At 36.8% G+C, this 15,605-nt stretch overlaps 1 protein-coding gene across 1 annotated transcript in view; it reads left to right on the plus strand.

The window, feature by feature from the left end:
- TENM3 (teneurin transmembrane protein 3) overlaps window positions 1-15,605 on the plus strand; it is a 216,801-nt gene that overhangs the window by 101,728 nt on the left and 99,468 nt on the right. The window contains exons 4-8 of the mRNA XM_012657467.1: window positions 2,732-2,946; window positions 8,128-8,338; window positions 8,715-8,816; window positions 9,007-9,201; window positions 10,300-10,500. Coding sequence (XP_012512921.1) covers window positions 2,732-2,946; window positions 8,128-8,338; window positions 8,715-8,816; window positions 9,007-9,201; window positions 10,300-10,500 — 924 coding nt within the window. The remainder of the gene's footprint in view (window positions 1-2,731; window positions 2,947-8,127; window positions 8,339-8,714; window positions 8,817-9,006; window positions 9,202-10,299; window positions 10,501-15,605) is intronic.

Genomic DNA, 15,605 nt, shown 5'->3' on the forward strand with positions numbered 1-15,605 from the left:
AATATTTAAGATATCTATGAATGATGCACAGTTTATAATCTAAGTTGATGCATGAAAACTTACAATGATTACTTACTATGACTCAATTTTGAAATTTTATTCCTTAGAGCATTTTATATTACTAAATTCATTCAGGAAAAATAGACCTGATACCTGAAGGGTCATTAACTGCCATGATTATGGACATTGGGAAAGAAGAGGGGAAGTGAGGTTGTAAATAATGTCTTTTTATTAAGCTTCCTTCTACGGCCCCCTTCTGCCTCCTCCGGGGTTATTGCAACTGTGTCCTCACTCATCTGTCCACTCCAGGCTTCCCACACTACTGCACTTTAATGTTCCTGAAACAAGATTTCATTTCTCCTTTAGCCTGGTCTGAACCCTTAATGGGTCTCCATTTAGCGATCGCTGTCCTTTGCAACCGATGGTACATGTGTCATTGTAGGATGCGGTAGTCCAAGTAGAAAGCAATCCTAACATTTCCTGGTAATACACTCTCCCTCAAACCTCTCATTTATCTGTAAGTGTGAATTTGTTGTGAACTGCATCAGATCCCATCGGCCGTACACTGGGTATCTGCCTTACTCATCTCTGGTTGCAGGGCATTTTTCTTAGTAATTTTGAATTCTGTCTCTCTTGTTTACAAACACACACACCGCAACACAAAACCAAGTGCCTTTGTGCCTTTGAAATACAGTTTACCCATAAGTCTTCTTTAAGTATGTATTTTTAAAACATACCATACGTGATATGCACAGTAACAGAATGCTATCAATGTGTACATCTTCATGGAAAAGGGTGTAATAACACCCTTTGATGGAATGAAAATACAAAATACAAAAAAATCACCAACATAACAAATAAAGACCATATTCTTTAGCATGGTATTCAAGGCCCTCCATAAACTGATGCCGTTTTCCCTTTGCAACCTCATGTCCCATTAGCCCATGACAAACCAGTTCAGTACTTACCGAGGGCCGCACACTACAATCAGCACTTCATGTATCGTACCCCGTGTAACCCTTACAGGGGTCCACTGATTGCGCTGCTATTTCCATTTTGTAGATGAGGTTTAGTATCTTCCTTAAGGTCAAACAGCTAATTAGTGACAGAGCCAGGATTCAAACCCAGATTTGTCTAACTTCAAACCCAGTTTTCTTAACTTCTTTTCTGGCCAGATGGATTTCTGTGCTCACCTTCACCCTAACACCTGTCTAGTTCCATTGCCGTGCTTGTGATCATGATATTTACCCCAACCCAGAAACCTTATCCTACCTGTCCTTCAGTATATACCTCAGAACTCAACTCTTCAGGGAAATCTCCCAACCTCCAGCCTGTAGTAATACCACCTTCCTCCGACCTTTGTTCATGTATTGCTTTAGGTGGTCATTGAATTATCAGTTTGGGTGTTGTCTCCCCAGCCAGTAATCAGCTGCTTGATGGCAGGAGCTATGGTAGCCAGAGTAGATCATCTCTAGGATTCTACTCCTTAGTTTATGTTTGTTTTTATCACCCATAGTGCTGTGCCTAGTAGACACACAGTAAAAATACACTCAGTGTTAATGTAATAACTCTTCACAGATAGTCAGAAGACTCTTTCCTCTGTCGTTCAGGTGAGATAATTTACAACTCTCAGACTTGACATTATGTCCTCTAAATTTTGAATTAACTTCTCTGTAGACTATATTCAGTTTAATGTTAGGAAAAGAAAGTTGGTAGTGAGTCAACTTTGTTATCACTTTTAAAGTGTTGAATTGATACAGGATGATTTGCCCAGTTTCATTCTGTTCCTCAGCCTTCAGGGACCCTTTCTGCCTGAGAGAAAATGTGGTTCCATTTCCACTTACGGCAAATCGTGAAACTTCTGTCACTAACCCCCTCAGAGTAACGGAGAAGGAACCTTGGCAAAGAGGGAAAAGGGGACGCCGTACCAAAAGAGAGTAGTCTTAGATCTGTTTTCTAGATGCGGGCTATCCAGGTAGAGAGGGGATGGTCCCTAAGAGGTGGCAGATCCGGGAGCAGAGAGGTTTTGTTCCTGCGGATTAAAGGCCAGAGTGAGGAGCAGCATAGTGTGCCCACTGAGGCTGAAAGTGAGTTTGAAATAAGAGTTGTGACAGCTACATCAAAAACTTTGTGAGAATTTAAGCTCATCCCTCCTTCCTTTCTCCTCACAATGTTCCTACAAAACCCTCTCTGCTTCCCTTCCAGCATCTGATTTTGCACTCACTCTTGTATGTACTTTAGAGAAAACTACATTAATCAGTGGCATTGATTGGTTTTGTGGTTTGTTTAAGAATTGATTTGGAAATCTCCATAATCCATACTGCCTTAATTTACACTTTGCACTGTTATGGTATGTTTAGAATGACTGATAAATACTAGACTAAATCCCTCCCAAGAAATAACAAGACATATAATTTGTAAGATAATTATGTTTCAAGTGAAAAAGAAAGACTGTAGGTGTGAAAACAGCTTTAGTAATAGGCATACCTTGGGGGAAGCCAAAGGATTTTGACTTAAGTATCTTAAAGAATGTGCTAAATCAGAATTAGTAAAACAGCAATATCTAACAAAAAAAGCTTTTAAAGTGAAAATTTTGTGAGAGCATTTTATGAGAAAAAGATGAAATGTCTGAGCATTTAGTAAAAGAGAACTTTTTCAAGAATTTCAAAAACCCGTTTTGTTTTGTTTTTAAAAATCTTTCATTCTTCATCAGTGGATCTCTTACATCCAGGAAAATTGGGTGGATTTACACAAGAAAACAACACCATAGATTCCGGAGAACTTGATATTGGCCGAAGAGCAATTCAAGAGGTTCCTCCCGGGATCTTCTGGAGATCACAGCTCTTTATTGATCAGCCACAGTTTCTTAAATTCAATATCTCTCTTCAGAAGGATGCATTGATCGGAGTATATGGCCGAAAAGGTTTACCACCTTCCCACACTCAGGTAAGATTAGGCTTTGCCATCGACAAAATGAAAACTTGACTAGTTGCGTTTTTTTTTAACTTACTCCATTTCTTCCTAAGTTCAGCTGTTTGGTTAATTGTTGGACCACTTTTGAATTGACCTTTTATAGTAGAAAGAATTTTGAATGAGGTTACACACACTTTGAGGTTTGTGAATGAGTGGCAGGAAGGATGATATTTTCTTTCTGACTTGCTTCAGTCATTATTGACTAATTAAAATGTACTAAATTTTGTGAGTGACTTAATGAGTACTGAACATCATCTGAGCACCTCGTAAAACACCATGGATGTTCCAAGTGTTTTACGAAGATTTCTATGATTTCAGATGCTCTTATTCCTTTCATGTCATAAATGCATAACAAATTCATCTCAAACATGTATTCATTCTGTTCGAAATGTATTTTTTAACTTATGCCAGATTTACTCTTAGTAAAGAAATTATGGGAACATAAACGTAAATATGATGGTAGGACCTTTATCAACTCAAGCTACTGTCCCTCTTCCAAAGTGATTGGCACCAAAATAAAGAGGCAAAAGAACTTTCATAGATAACCAAATGGGATCACATCAGTGTGGTCCTCAAAACAACTCAAATAATCCTAAATCTCAAGGAATTTTGAAGTCAGTTCCCTGGCATAAAATTTGCCTCACAATAACAATCACCAATGGAGAGCGCTGTCAATTCCATAGGCTTTTCTGTAATCTGATACAGTACCGGGTCATAGTGCGGAAATGTAAATTGTGGCTTAAAATAGGTTCCATCGTGTTTAAGAGAAATTATTTAAATTCCCTACCATAAAATTGGAACTGAGACTTTTCCCAAGATCAACTCTTATGTTTGTAAATGGAGGAATTTCAAAAATGTAATAATTGGTTAATTAAAATTGACAGTTGGATGACCTTAAAGTTATATTTGATAATTAGTTTATTTACCCATGGGATTTCATGCTGATTTAGTTTGATTTATAAAATAAGGATTTTCATGTATGCTTTATACTATGTAATGTTGTGAGAAATTTTTTTTATAACCTGAGAAGATACATTATGAAGAAAAGTTCTCATATACTAATAAAGAAATTATATCTTTAAAGAAAGATGGGTGAGAAAATTTCAGCATGCTTTCTCTAATGTAATCATGGATTTGGTTCATATACGTATTTAAATTTTATGGCTGTGAAATTTTTGAATGTCAGGCTTCAGTGTATTCATTTTTCTTACTTAACATTTTTCATATCTGTATCATTAAAGTAAATGTCTTTGATCCTTACACATCAAATACTTCTTATTATGTACTAGTGTCCAATTTTAAATTTTAGACTTGACTCCAGTTCATGTTATAGGTGACACCGACTAGGATATAATAACCAGATCTTCTTAAATGGAAGCAGACCTCTGTAACTTTAATTATAGTAGACAGATTGCATTTATAGCAATTATCCAGTAAAATATGAAAAAATATTTTTCCGCTGAAACCACAGACATGGATTATACATTATTTGTGTATAATTCAAGAAGTATGCCTCTAAGCTGAGCACAATAATGAGCATGTAGCTTATAAATTCCAGAAAATAATTTCAGATAAAAATTGTCTATTGTGCGCTTGAAAGGTTTATTTAAAGATTTGGGGTCAGTTCTTTGCAAGCTGTATATAACATATAAGATTAGAGAAATAAAAGGTGCAGTTTCAGGTTACCTCATAGTTCTTTTGGTATTTAAACACAACACATGTGATAACCACTTTTCTTTTCTGCCACAATATATGTGTTTAAGTAGGTTATACATTTTCTCAAGCTTCACAGCTATTATTATAGTTCCTTCCTCTGGTTTATTCAAGATCAGCAGAGCAGACAGCTGTTTCTGAGTTCAGTGTTTAGACATGAAATATTCTATAAAGCAGGCCAAATTGAACATTTCTCCGTTTCTGGGGAACGTTAAATAAATCAACCTGAAATAATTAAAATTGGCCAGCCATTCAGAATAGTCACATGAGTTTTGAAAGTCTCAGTGACTATTTATAAAACTGTCCATTTGATTGTTGCCAAGGAATCAGTTGCCTTTCTTTTCCCCCACCTCCCAGTTCTTTCCCCTGGACGGTTAGAGGCCTAAGGAAGCCATTGAGCACTTTACGGTTAAGTGTCCTGTGGCATTTTGGTGCACCTGCTGCAGGCTGTTCAAGAATAGGAGTCGGAAACCTGGGTTCCAAGCACACCCTCACCACTTTGCGACTCTGTGACCTTGCACAAGTCACTTAACGTCTCCGAGCCTCACTGTCTGTTGGTCAAATGAGAAAATTGGATTAGATGATCTCTAAATTCCCTTCCTTCTCTATATTCCAATGATTTACAACAAGACTCTGCCACCACCAAAAAGTTGGTTAAAGGACACAGTTAAGTATTTATAGATTCTGAGTTTTAATCATTTTAGTAACAGAATTGAATTAAACATATAGATTGTCTAACCGTTCAGAAGTGAAACACTGACATACTTTAAAAAAATCTATTTGCGTGTTTAAATGGTCTATTAGATAATCAACATACATACAAAAAACATGGGCAAACTTTTCTTCTATTGATTTTACAAAGACCTGTTAATACATTGTAGTTTAAAGCAACTTTAAATGAGAGGGATTTTTAAAGCATGCATATTTGGCAATATTAGATCATAAGAAAGTTACCTTTAAAGGAGCTTGCTTTCGTACAAAGATAGTTCCAATTTATATGAAACCTTTATCAAGTATAAGCTTTGTCTCATGATAGCTCCCCCAAAGTGGTGTGACTGAAGAGCTAGCCCAAAGAATTTCACCCTAAAAATCGCATAGGATCCTAAAGACTTCTCCCCGCCCCCCAAAAAAGGTCATGTCTCTATTTTGTGCATAAATATTACAAAGCAAAACTCAAGTTTAGCCTTAAGTGATCACTTTACACCCTAAGAACGAAGGTCATTAAATATTTGCATTCCATATAATTTGGTTATTTGAGGTAGAAATAGTTTTAGTGTTAAGTAGGGAACTTTTCTTTAGGTATTCAAATAGCTCTCCTGAAGTCATGTGTGAAACGCCCCATACAGAAGAGCCTAGAACTGGACAGATACTCAGAGCCTGTAGGCTACTGCCCACCCCCCACCCCACCCCCACTATCGTGCCCACCCACCACCCCAGCCTCATTTCATTGTTCACAGTGTGATGCAAATGCTGATCTCTATGATAACGGTGATTATTGTGATTTTTGCCTTGAAAGACCAGCTAAAACTCAAATTTTCCTCCCTTTCACTTTTTCAATTAACTGTGTTTAGTTAAGGGAGAAAAATGTTTATATGCATTGGGCCATAAGAAGAAACTTTTTCCTGTCTCGCCATGCTAACATAAATGTTTAAGTCTGATGAAATGAATGGCTTGAAATAGCGACACCTTTCAAAACTGCTGAATTAATTTTCCTCTGAAAATTTTAGAATAGAACTCCAGTGAAATTTTTGCAGGTCAGGTATCCACACCAGTCATTAGTTTCATCCTTGTAAGATTTAATGAAAAATACATTTTTGAATCCTAATCAAGGGTTTTTATGTTGTATTTTTCACAGTTATATATAGTAATATAGTGTACTTCTCACCATAAACATGTCTTGGGAATAAAATAAAACTGGGTAACAGCCTGTAGAAGCTAAATCACTGTACTTTTAAGAAATTGTTATCTAAATAATGCCTTGACACTAATGTTGAAAAGTCTTTTCATTGTCTTCCAAATTCACTGTATTATCTCTGGTTACAAACTTTTACCCTGGTGTTACCAATCACATTTCACATTTTTAATTCTTTTTAAATTCTCCAGTTAAATTCTTCCAGCCACCCAACATTCATGATTAATCTCAGTCAAACAAAAAACAATTATGTTTGCCGATGACTGACTTCATAATAGTAATTGGGCACATTTACTGTTATTGCCATTCCTTCAGGACCCCTCCATTGTTTAATTTTTTAGACTTTTGATCAAAGGTGTAAATGCATCTTGGTACATGTTTTTACTCTAACTGTAACTAAGTAAAAGCCCATGCATTTCTCCGTGGCGCTTGGTGGTCACAGGGTCACAGAGTGCTATGGTGGAAATGGCCCTGGCTTTGGAGCCAAGTGCCCTTGAGTTCACAGACCAGCTCCACCACTCACCAGATGGCTGACCCTGCTGACGCTTCTCAACACTCAGTTTCCTTTGTCTTTAAAGTGTGAATATGAATACCTTCCTAAAAGGGTTCCTGTGAGGGTTAAAAATAATCCCAGCACAGAGTAAATATTTCCACTGTCGTTGTTACTGCATGAGTATTAAAATAAGAGGAGAAGACCGTACGAGATTGTCTGATGGTCTAACTATCGTAAGCCTGCTGGCAACATGGATGGAACTGAGGGCATTATGTTAAGTGAAATGCACCAGGCACAAGAAAGACAAATACTGCATGTTCTCCCTCATAGGTAAGAGCTAAAAAAGTGGATCTCGTGGAGGCAGAGAGTAGCATGATGACCAGAGGCTGGGAAGGGAAGGGGCGAGGGTGGTGAAAAGAGAGGTTGGTCAAGGGGTACAAACATACCGTTAGAAGGAAATAAGTTTTAGTATTTGATATTACAGTAGGGAAATTATAGTTAATTTATTGTGTATGTTAAAATAGCTAGAAGAGAAGATTTGCAATGTTCCCAAGACAAGAAAAAGATAATCCCAATTACCCTGATTTGATCATTGGACATTATACACAGGTATCAAAATGTCCCATGTATCCCCAAAATATGTACAACTATGCTATCTGGATAAAAAAAAAAACTAATTAAAAATAAAGTAAGCATGCCGGATTTGAAATGTAAGTGTATGTAGATTTTATGTTTGCATCCTCCACACTCATCAAACTTTTTATCAATCAGGAGAATGAAATAAATTTGGAAACCATATTACTCAGTAAGGGGAAAAAAATGAGCTGTGAGGCTTAAATCCGGCTAACTTTGCTCATCCGTGTCGATGCTATGCAGAGAAGACGTCTACCATTTGGACCTGTCAATCAGGAACTTCCTTCTAACATTGTACTTCTTCGCGCGAAGGGGACAAGCTTGATGAAAAAAAGAAAAGAGAGAAGCAGCCTCCGTGTTGTATTTCTGACGACTAAAACAGTTTTGCTCGTCCTCCCCCCAGTACGACTTCGTGGAGCTGCTGGACGGCAGCAGGCTGATCGCCAGAGAGCAGCGGAACCTGCTGGAGTCCGAGAGGGCCGGGCGGCAGGCGAGATCCGTCAGCCTGCACGAGGCCGGCTTCATCCAGTACCTGGACTCCGGCATCTGGCATCTGGCTTTTTATAACGATGGGAAAAATGCAGAGCAGGTGTCTTTTAATACCATCGTTATAGGTAAGAGCCGTGTCTGCAAAGGAGCTGTTGGCAGGCTGCGGCCCAAACACTGTGTTGAGTAGAAACTAAACTATCTTTACCAAGTTGGGGGTGCTGCCTGGGGTGTAAGAGCCCAGGTAAAATGCGGGAAATATTTTTAACTTGTTTATGTGAGAATATGTGACAGACCCATGAAGCACCAGAAGAAAATATTATTTGGAATGACCTTGGGAGAGGAGAGCACATCATGAAAACACTTTAAAAATCTGCACTCCAAGTGGCAAGGCTTTGCCCTACTGTTTGAATAATCTAGTGTAAATGAGGATCAAAGTGACACAGTTTATCTTTGCAAGAGGCAGGCTATACAACAAGTGTTCCTTCTTTCTCTTTTCTTCAGAGTCTGTGGTGGAATGCCCCCGAAATTGCCATGGAAATGGAGAGTGTGTTTCTGGAACTTGCCATTGTTTTCCGGGATTTCTGGGTCCGGATTGTTCAAGAGGTATGCACGTTAGAGTCTTTTCTTAAGCCGATATAAATAAGCTGTAGAAACACAAGTAATTCAGAAAACTGCCGAGACAAGAAAGAAAGGGGGGGAAAGTGGCATACTACTTGTTCCAGCGATGTCTTTTCTTTCGGAATCTCGGTGGAGAATGTGGCTGTTCATTCTTCTGTCGTGTTTTGTTTCACAGCAGCCTGTCCCGTGCTGTGTAGCGGCAACGGCCAGTACTCCAAGGGCCGCTGCCTCTGCTTCAGCGGCTGGAAGGGCACCGAGTGTGACGTGCCGACTACCCAGTGCGTTGACCCGCAGTGCGGGGGTCGTGGGATTTGCATCATGGGCTCTTGTGCTTGCAACTCAGGATACAAAGGAGAAAACTGTGAGGAAGGTAAACATGTCAATATTTATAGAAGCCTGTTGTTATCTTCATAAAGAAACAGATTATATCTGTAATCTGTAGCTTGGCAAATGAATCTCTTTTTATAAGCCTCCTTATGAAAGCAATTTTGATTTCCAGATTTATGAATGCATTGTTTTATTAGCATTTTAACTAATAAAAAGAACAAATACCAAAAAGCTCCTTTGCTCTTTTTCAGTAGCATGAAGAATTCTTTTTTTTTTTCCGTTACTCTGAGAAATAAGGAAACATTTGTGCCTTGAAACCAACAGTCGACTGTCGATTTTTTTTCTTTTTATTGTTTTTTCACGTTGATGGCAGCTTCTAAATCTAGCATTTTGGCATCTCTAGAAAGACAGAGTAGCGAACATAATATGCTAGTGAAAAAAGTACACCACAGATTTGTTCCATAACTGTGTATATATATGACGAGAGTCAAGATACTATCCTGTAAAATGCAGTCGAATTGTTTTTTCAAAAAGCAAAAAAGCACCATTTCCGTTCTTCAATCAAATTGATTTTTATCGATCTGCACACACAAAGTAATGCAATTAAGTCTCTGGAATTAAATTTTCAGGCCATTGACCCTACAAGTGTAAAGTTTTATTGAGTCAAATTGCTAAATTAAATCTCGTCATCTAAAGCACATTAAAGTGAATTAAGAAGGATAGAAAGTATGCAACTCATTTATTTCTCAAACAGTTTGAAGATCCCATACAGCTGTCAGTACTCAGTGGTCGTGGATTAGGTCAGCTGATACAGATTTTGTTATAGAGAAGGCAATACTTATTACTCTCTGATTAGGCAGAACAGAGAGCAATAGTCTGAAACCTCAAGAGCCTGTGTGTGTAATTCATGAAAATTACAAATCCTCACAAGAGTTCCAATTACCTAAATGGCATTGGACTGGTCCTTAATGCTTTATTTTATTACAATCCTCTGCATTTTCAGAAACAAGTTCTTGAAAATGGGGTATAAATATTTGATTATCCAAAAATGTTCATTAGATTAGGATTTAATTCTTTATCCTACATGTACTATGGTATCTTCTAGATTTAATAAAGTTGTTTTTTTTTTTCTCTACACTAGCTGACTGTCTGGACCCTGGATGTTCTAATCATGGTGTGTGTATCCATGGGGAATGTCACTGCAATCCCGGCTGGGGTGGTAGCAATTGTGAAATACTAAAGACCATGTGTCCAGACCAGTGCTCTGGTCATGGAACATACCTTCAAGAAAGTGGCTCCTGTACTTGTGACCCTAACTGGACTGGCCCAGACTGCTCAAATGGTGAGATTAATAAATGTAATACAATTGAATGCTTAATATTGTTTAACTAAAGATGATATTTTAATTTTTAAAACACACTTATTAAACTTAATACAAATTTTAGTAAAGTGATGATAGAAATAAATATTAAAAGTAATGAAATGTAGTTGTCTTATAAAAAGGAAAGAAATGTGCTTAGCTAATTTGCCATTAAAATTTCTCCTTCAGTATTACTGGGAAGAAGAATCTTTCATTTGCATAGTCAATAAATTCAATAGGCATTCAATAACCCTATCTTCTTAACTCTCACTTTATGGAACTACTAATAGAAACTAGCCTCTCTAAAGGCCTAAGTACAGCTTGATGACTTAAGCACATTATCTTGTAAACAGCCCCAATCTAAAAAAAACAATTGACAATATAAGGCTAAACATGATCACAATGAAGAGTAAACATGTACAGATATTATGATGTGTATAATGGTTCAACACTGAGTTTTTAATTATAATAATATGATTAGAAATGGCAGGTAATAATTTTATTCAATCAGCCAAGTTGCTATTGAGCACTTACTATAAAGTACATGGCATTGTGATAGATCCTATAAGAATAAAAGAGTAACAAAATGGAAATTGCCCTCTAGAACAGTGGCTTTCAAATTTTTTGACCATGATCTCAAGTCTTAAACACATATTCACATTGTGACCTAGTATATGTATATGTATTCACGCACATACTTACATAATTGAAACAAACATTTACAAACTGATATACACTGATACTTTTTTCAAGTCTATTTTTTTAAATGCTGGTTGCAACCCATAAACTAATTCTATGTCCCACTTATGAGTCGCAGTTTGAGAAGATGCCATTCTAGCGTAGACTATTACAGTTTAATTAGGGAGATAAGATGAATACACATGAAATAATTAGAAACAAATACATTCTGGTTTAATATTATATTGAGGGTTACATGGAAAAATATGCTAAATTCGGTAGGCATTCAGAGAAGTGATTCTACTTTGATAAGTTTTGGAAATTTTCAAGGAGACATTTATTAACATTTCTTGCCTTCATTTAAAGGTGGCAGTTTAGAAGGGGGTTATTTTTTAACTAGAGGAAAAGTATCAGAAAGTACTTAAGAGCACTGACTATGAAATCAGATGCATGGGGTCATACCCAGCCTCTATTCCTTGATAGCTATGTAACCTTGGGCAAATTACTGTATGCCTCAGTTTACTCTTCTATAAAATCATAGGACATTCTTCACAGATATGCTGTGGGGAATTACTTGAAGTTATGTATATAGTACTTAGTACAAAGCTTGGCCCATTATAAATTCTATTACCACCACTACCACCACCGCCACCACCACTACCACTACTACAGTTTGAACAGCCCTAATCCAAAATCCAAAATGCTTTAAAATCTGAAACTTTTTGAATGCCAACATGACACTCAAAGGAAATGCTCATTGGAGCATTTCAGAATTTTGGATTAGGGATGCTCCACAGGTATGTATTCTGCAAATAGTCCAAAGTCTGAAAAAGTTCAAACGCTGAAACACATCTCGTCCCAAGCATTTTGAATAAGGAACACTCATGCTATACTTCTATTAGCAAAGATGCAACTGTGAGAAATATCATTATGTACATGGGACAGTGAAAAAAGAGTATTTGGAGGTAAAAATATGGTCGAGCCCAATTATGAGTAGTGCAGCTTAGAAATGATATTTTAGACAATGGAGAACTCAATTCACTAGTAACAATGATGCACTCACTAATATGATGAGAGTTTTGTTTTAGGAGAACCATCATATAGATATGTCAGAGAGTGTGAACAGCGGAACTTTGATGGCTAGGAGACAAGTTAGAGGACTGTCACAGAAGTGTGAGGTGATGAGAGCATTAGTTTGGAGACAATAGAAATGAAAAGGATGATCCAAGGGACAATTTAAAGGCAAAATAGACAGGACTTGCTGAAAAAACAGTATAGAAGTTTGGTGAGAAGAGCTGTAAGTATGAAGCAAAGGAAGTTGGGATTAATGTTAATGTCTCTAAACGAGGCAAGAAAGTTGGGAAAGGATGAGGCTGATTGGAGAGGCAGGATGTAGACGAGGAGATGGAAGAGAAGTTTGAAATAGAGAAGAGGATAAATTTTGTTGGGATACTCAAACCGTGTAAGCAAAAATAAAATTCAAAATAAGAGAAAAAGAAGAGGAAAATGAGAAAGAAGGGAAAAAAGAGGAGGAAGAGAAGGAGGAGGAAGAGAAAGATAAAGGAAGGAGAAAGAGGAGAAAGGAGAAAAAAAGGACACATTTTACTAGCAGTATTGAGCAAATGAAAACATTCGGCATAAAGCTTAGATTCAGTGAATGGGTCTGCCCACTCTCAGTCCTGCCCACGCTGACTGCCCCCTTCTCTGAACCTGTTGTTCAGCAGTTAAGGGGTTAAGAACAGAGACTCGGATGCTGAACTGCCTGGGTGCACATTTTGGACTGGCCATTAACTAGCTCTGAGACATTTCGCAAGTTAGTTAACTTCTCTGTGCCTGGGTATCTTTGTCTGTAAAATGAGGATGACAGTAGGACTACTTTATACAATTGTGGAAAGGTTTAAATGAGTTCGTGTGTGCAAAGCACTTAGCATAGTGTCTTATACAGTAAGTATTAACCATTATGAATAGAAGTAGCGGTGGTGATGATGTTAGTAACTGTGGTAGAAGTACCCTAAAGGCTCATTGTGGTTTGTCATACTTAATTCCTCATCAATCCACAGCAGCTTCCACATAAAACTCTTGATTGGGTTTCGTTCTCCAAATGTCAGATTTGTGAAATGCAAATTATTTCCTCTATTAGTATGATCTAATGGCATAAAACTAAATGAAGTCTTACAAGGTAGCTAATTCACATGCTTATTTTTAGCAAGAAAAAAAAAAGACTAGTAATTTTTACAAATCGCTATTTCCTGGCCTTTTGAGAAACCTGAGTGACATCGCTGCTACCCTGTGAATCAATGTTAGCGTGACAGATTTATCTGCTACTCTTCATCTGCTACACGTTGAATCCTGGAAGCCCAGGCTAAAGGAAGTCTTCTGTAAGCTACTTTGTAATATTGATGGAAATTTTCTGTTGAACCCATAAGTAGATACAGTATTGAAGAGACAAGGTTTCTTCCTTTCTCCCTCCCACTCTGATTTATTGTGCGTTTTCTTCCTTCTTCCCTACCGCTCTCATTTCTCTCCTTCCTTCCTTTTTCTCTCCCTTTCTTCCTTCCTATTTCATTCTTCCTCCCTCATCTTTTGGCCATACACCTTTGAATAGGTTGGGAAACCAGAAACCTCGGTTAGAAAATTCATGTCTGCTAGAGCAGATAATATGTACAGGATAATCGTAAGAGAGTAGAAACATAAATTGGAATCTGGATTAGAGAAGGCCTTGAATGTCTCACTAAAGAGTTTTAGGAAATCATCGCCAACCAGCATTTATCAAGCATGGGTGCATTAGCACAATAAGTTGTTTTGTACTCTGTTCTTAAAAAGTATATTTTATAATTACAAGAATCAAAATAAGCATTTACTTATTTCTGCTGAGTTTTTATCTACACTAAAAAAAAATCCTTTCCACAAAAAATATCCAATTAAAGTTTATAGAGATAATTACTTACATAGTAAAGCTATTTGGTTCAGGTCTGCATGCCTCCCTCAGTAAAACAGGCATACTAAGACTAGCTATAAAATAATGCTTGCTTTCAATTGCCTTTCTGATTTGCTTCCCGCAATTATCCAAGTAGGAAGGAACAAGCATAATAGCCCCTTTTTTGTTTCATATGAAGTTATTGTAATATATTACCTGAATTATTTTATAAAGGGTAGTTTGTAATTGATACTAAATAGCTCGAAAGGTAATTCAGTCCTCTTCATAAAATGATATTACTATGAATACCAAAATAAAGACATAAATGTTAACTAAAAGATTAAATTGGCTGCCAAAATCACATATCATTATTTTACATATTTAGACTGAATTTTTTTCATGCTACTGTAATTATTTTGCTAGCTGAAAATCTAATTTTACCTGTACATTAAATGACTGTTTAGTCATAGTGAGCGGAGATCTTTGTCCTATTCATCTTTATACCCTCAATGCGAAACAGAGACTTAACATATATTAAACTCTCAATATACACAGTAGCACAATGACTACACTACTCTTCTTTTGAGGAAAGTAAATAAGAACAGAAAAAAATCTTACTAAACTTTGCTATTAGCTACAGAAAGACAGAAAAATAACTTGGAATTAATAGTAAAGATCTCAGATATGCTTCTGTTCACCCGGTAAAAATATCTGGCCTCATGTGCCTCAGATTTATCTGGCTGTTATATAATTTTCATTCAAAGCTTATAAAAATATGTTGTTAATTTACATTTATGGCTTAAAGTTTACAAACAACATAATTCTGAATTTCTAATTAAATGAATCCTAAAGGAAAATACTTTACTCATTACCTCTTTTGTTGTTGTGGAAATGACCTTCAGATATCTAAATTCAGTAAGAGTAGATCGTACACCTGAAGAAACATTTGGTTAAGCTGCGAAAAGAGAAGAAATGAATTATTTCCCTCAGTAAGTTTATAGGTTTGAAACCAACAGAGCTCTTCTCTGTCTTCATCAGCAGTTTGTCCATTAATTATCCCTTCAATTCCACTTCAATTAAATTAACTCTAATTAATAAGTTCATTACAAAGATTGACGCACCTTGCTCAAAGCTAGTGTGCTAAACGCTGATAAACACCTTTACCCTAATGAAAAATTGATTAGATTGAATAAAAAGGGTACCTCGGAAAGAAACCTCTCGCTTCTGCAGCTGAGTTGATGTTATGTTACTCTGAAATTAATCAAACTATCTTGGATCTCTTAATCAAAAATTTAATTCAAAGGAGATAGAAAATGTGGCATGAAAAAAACCACGTGCTACTCTCTTCCAGTTAATAGTCCTGCATGTTGTTTATAAGAAATACTACAAGTGTCATAGTGCCTTGATACAGTGTTTAAAAGTTAGCCTGTGAGATAGAGAATTATGGTGTCCAAGAAATATTATTTGGGGAATGAATGAGAAAAATAGGAAC

This window comes from Propithecus coquereli, unplaced genomic scaffold (assembly GCF_000956105.1).
Source record: "Propithecus coquereli isolate 6110/MARCELLA unplaced genomic scaffold, Pcoq_1.0 Scaffold543, whole genome shotgun sequence".
Classification (NCBI taxonomy): Eukaryota; Metazoa; Chordata; class Mammalia; order Primates; family Indriidae; genus Propithecus; species Propithecus coquereli.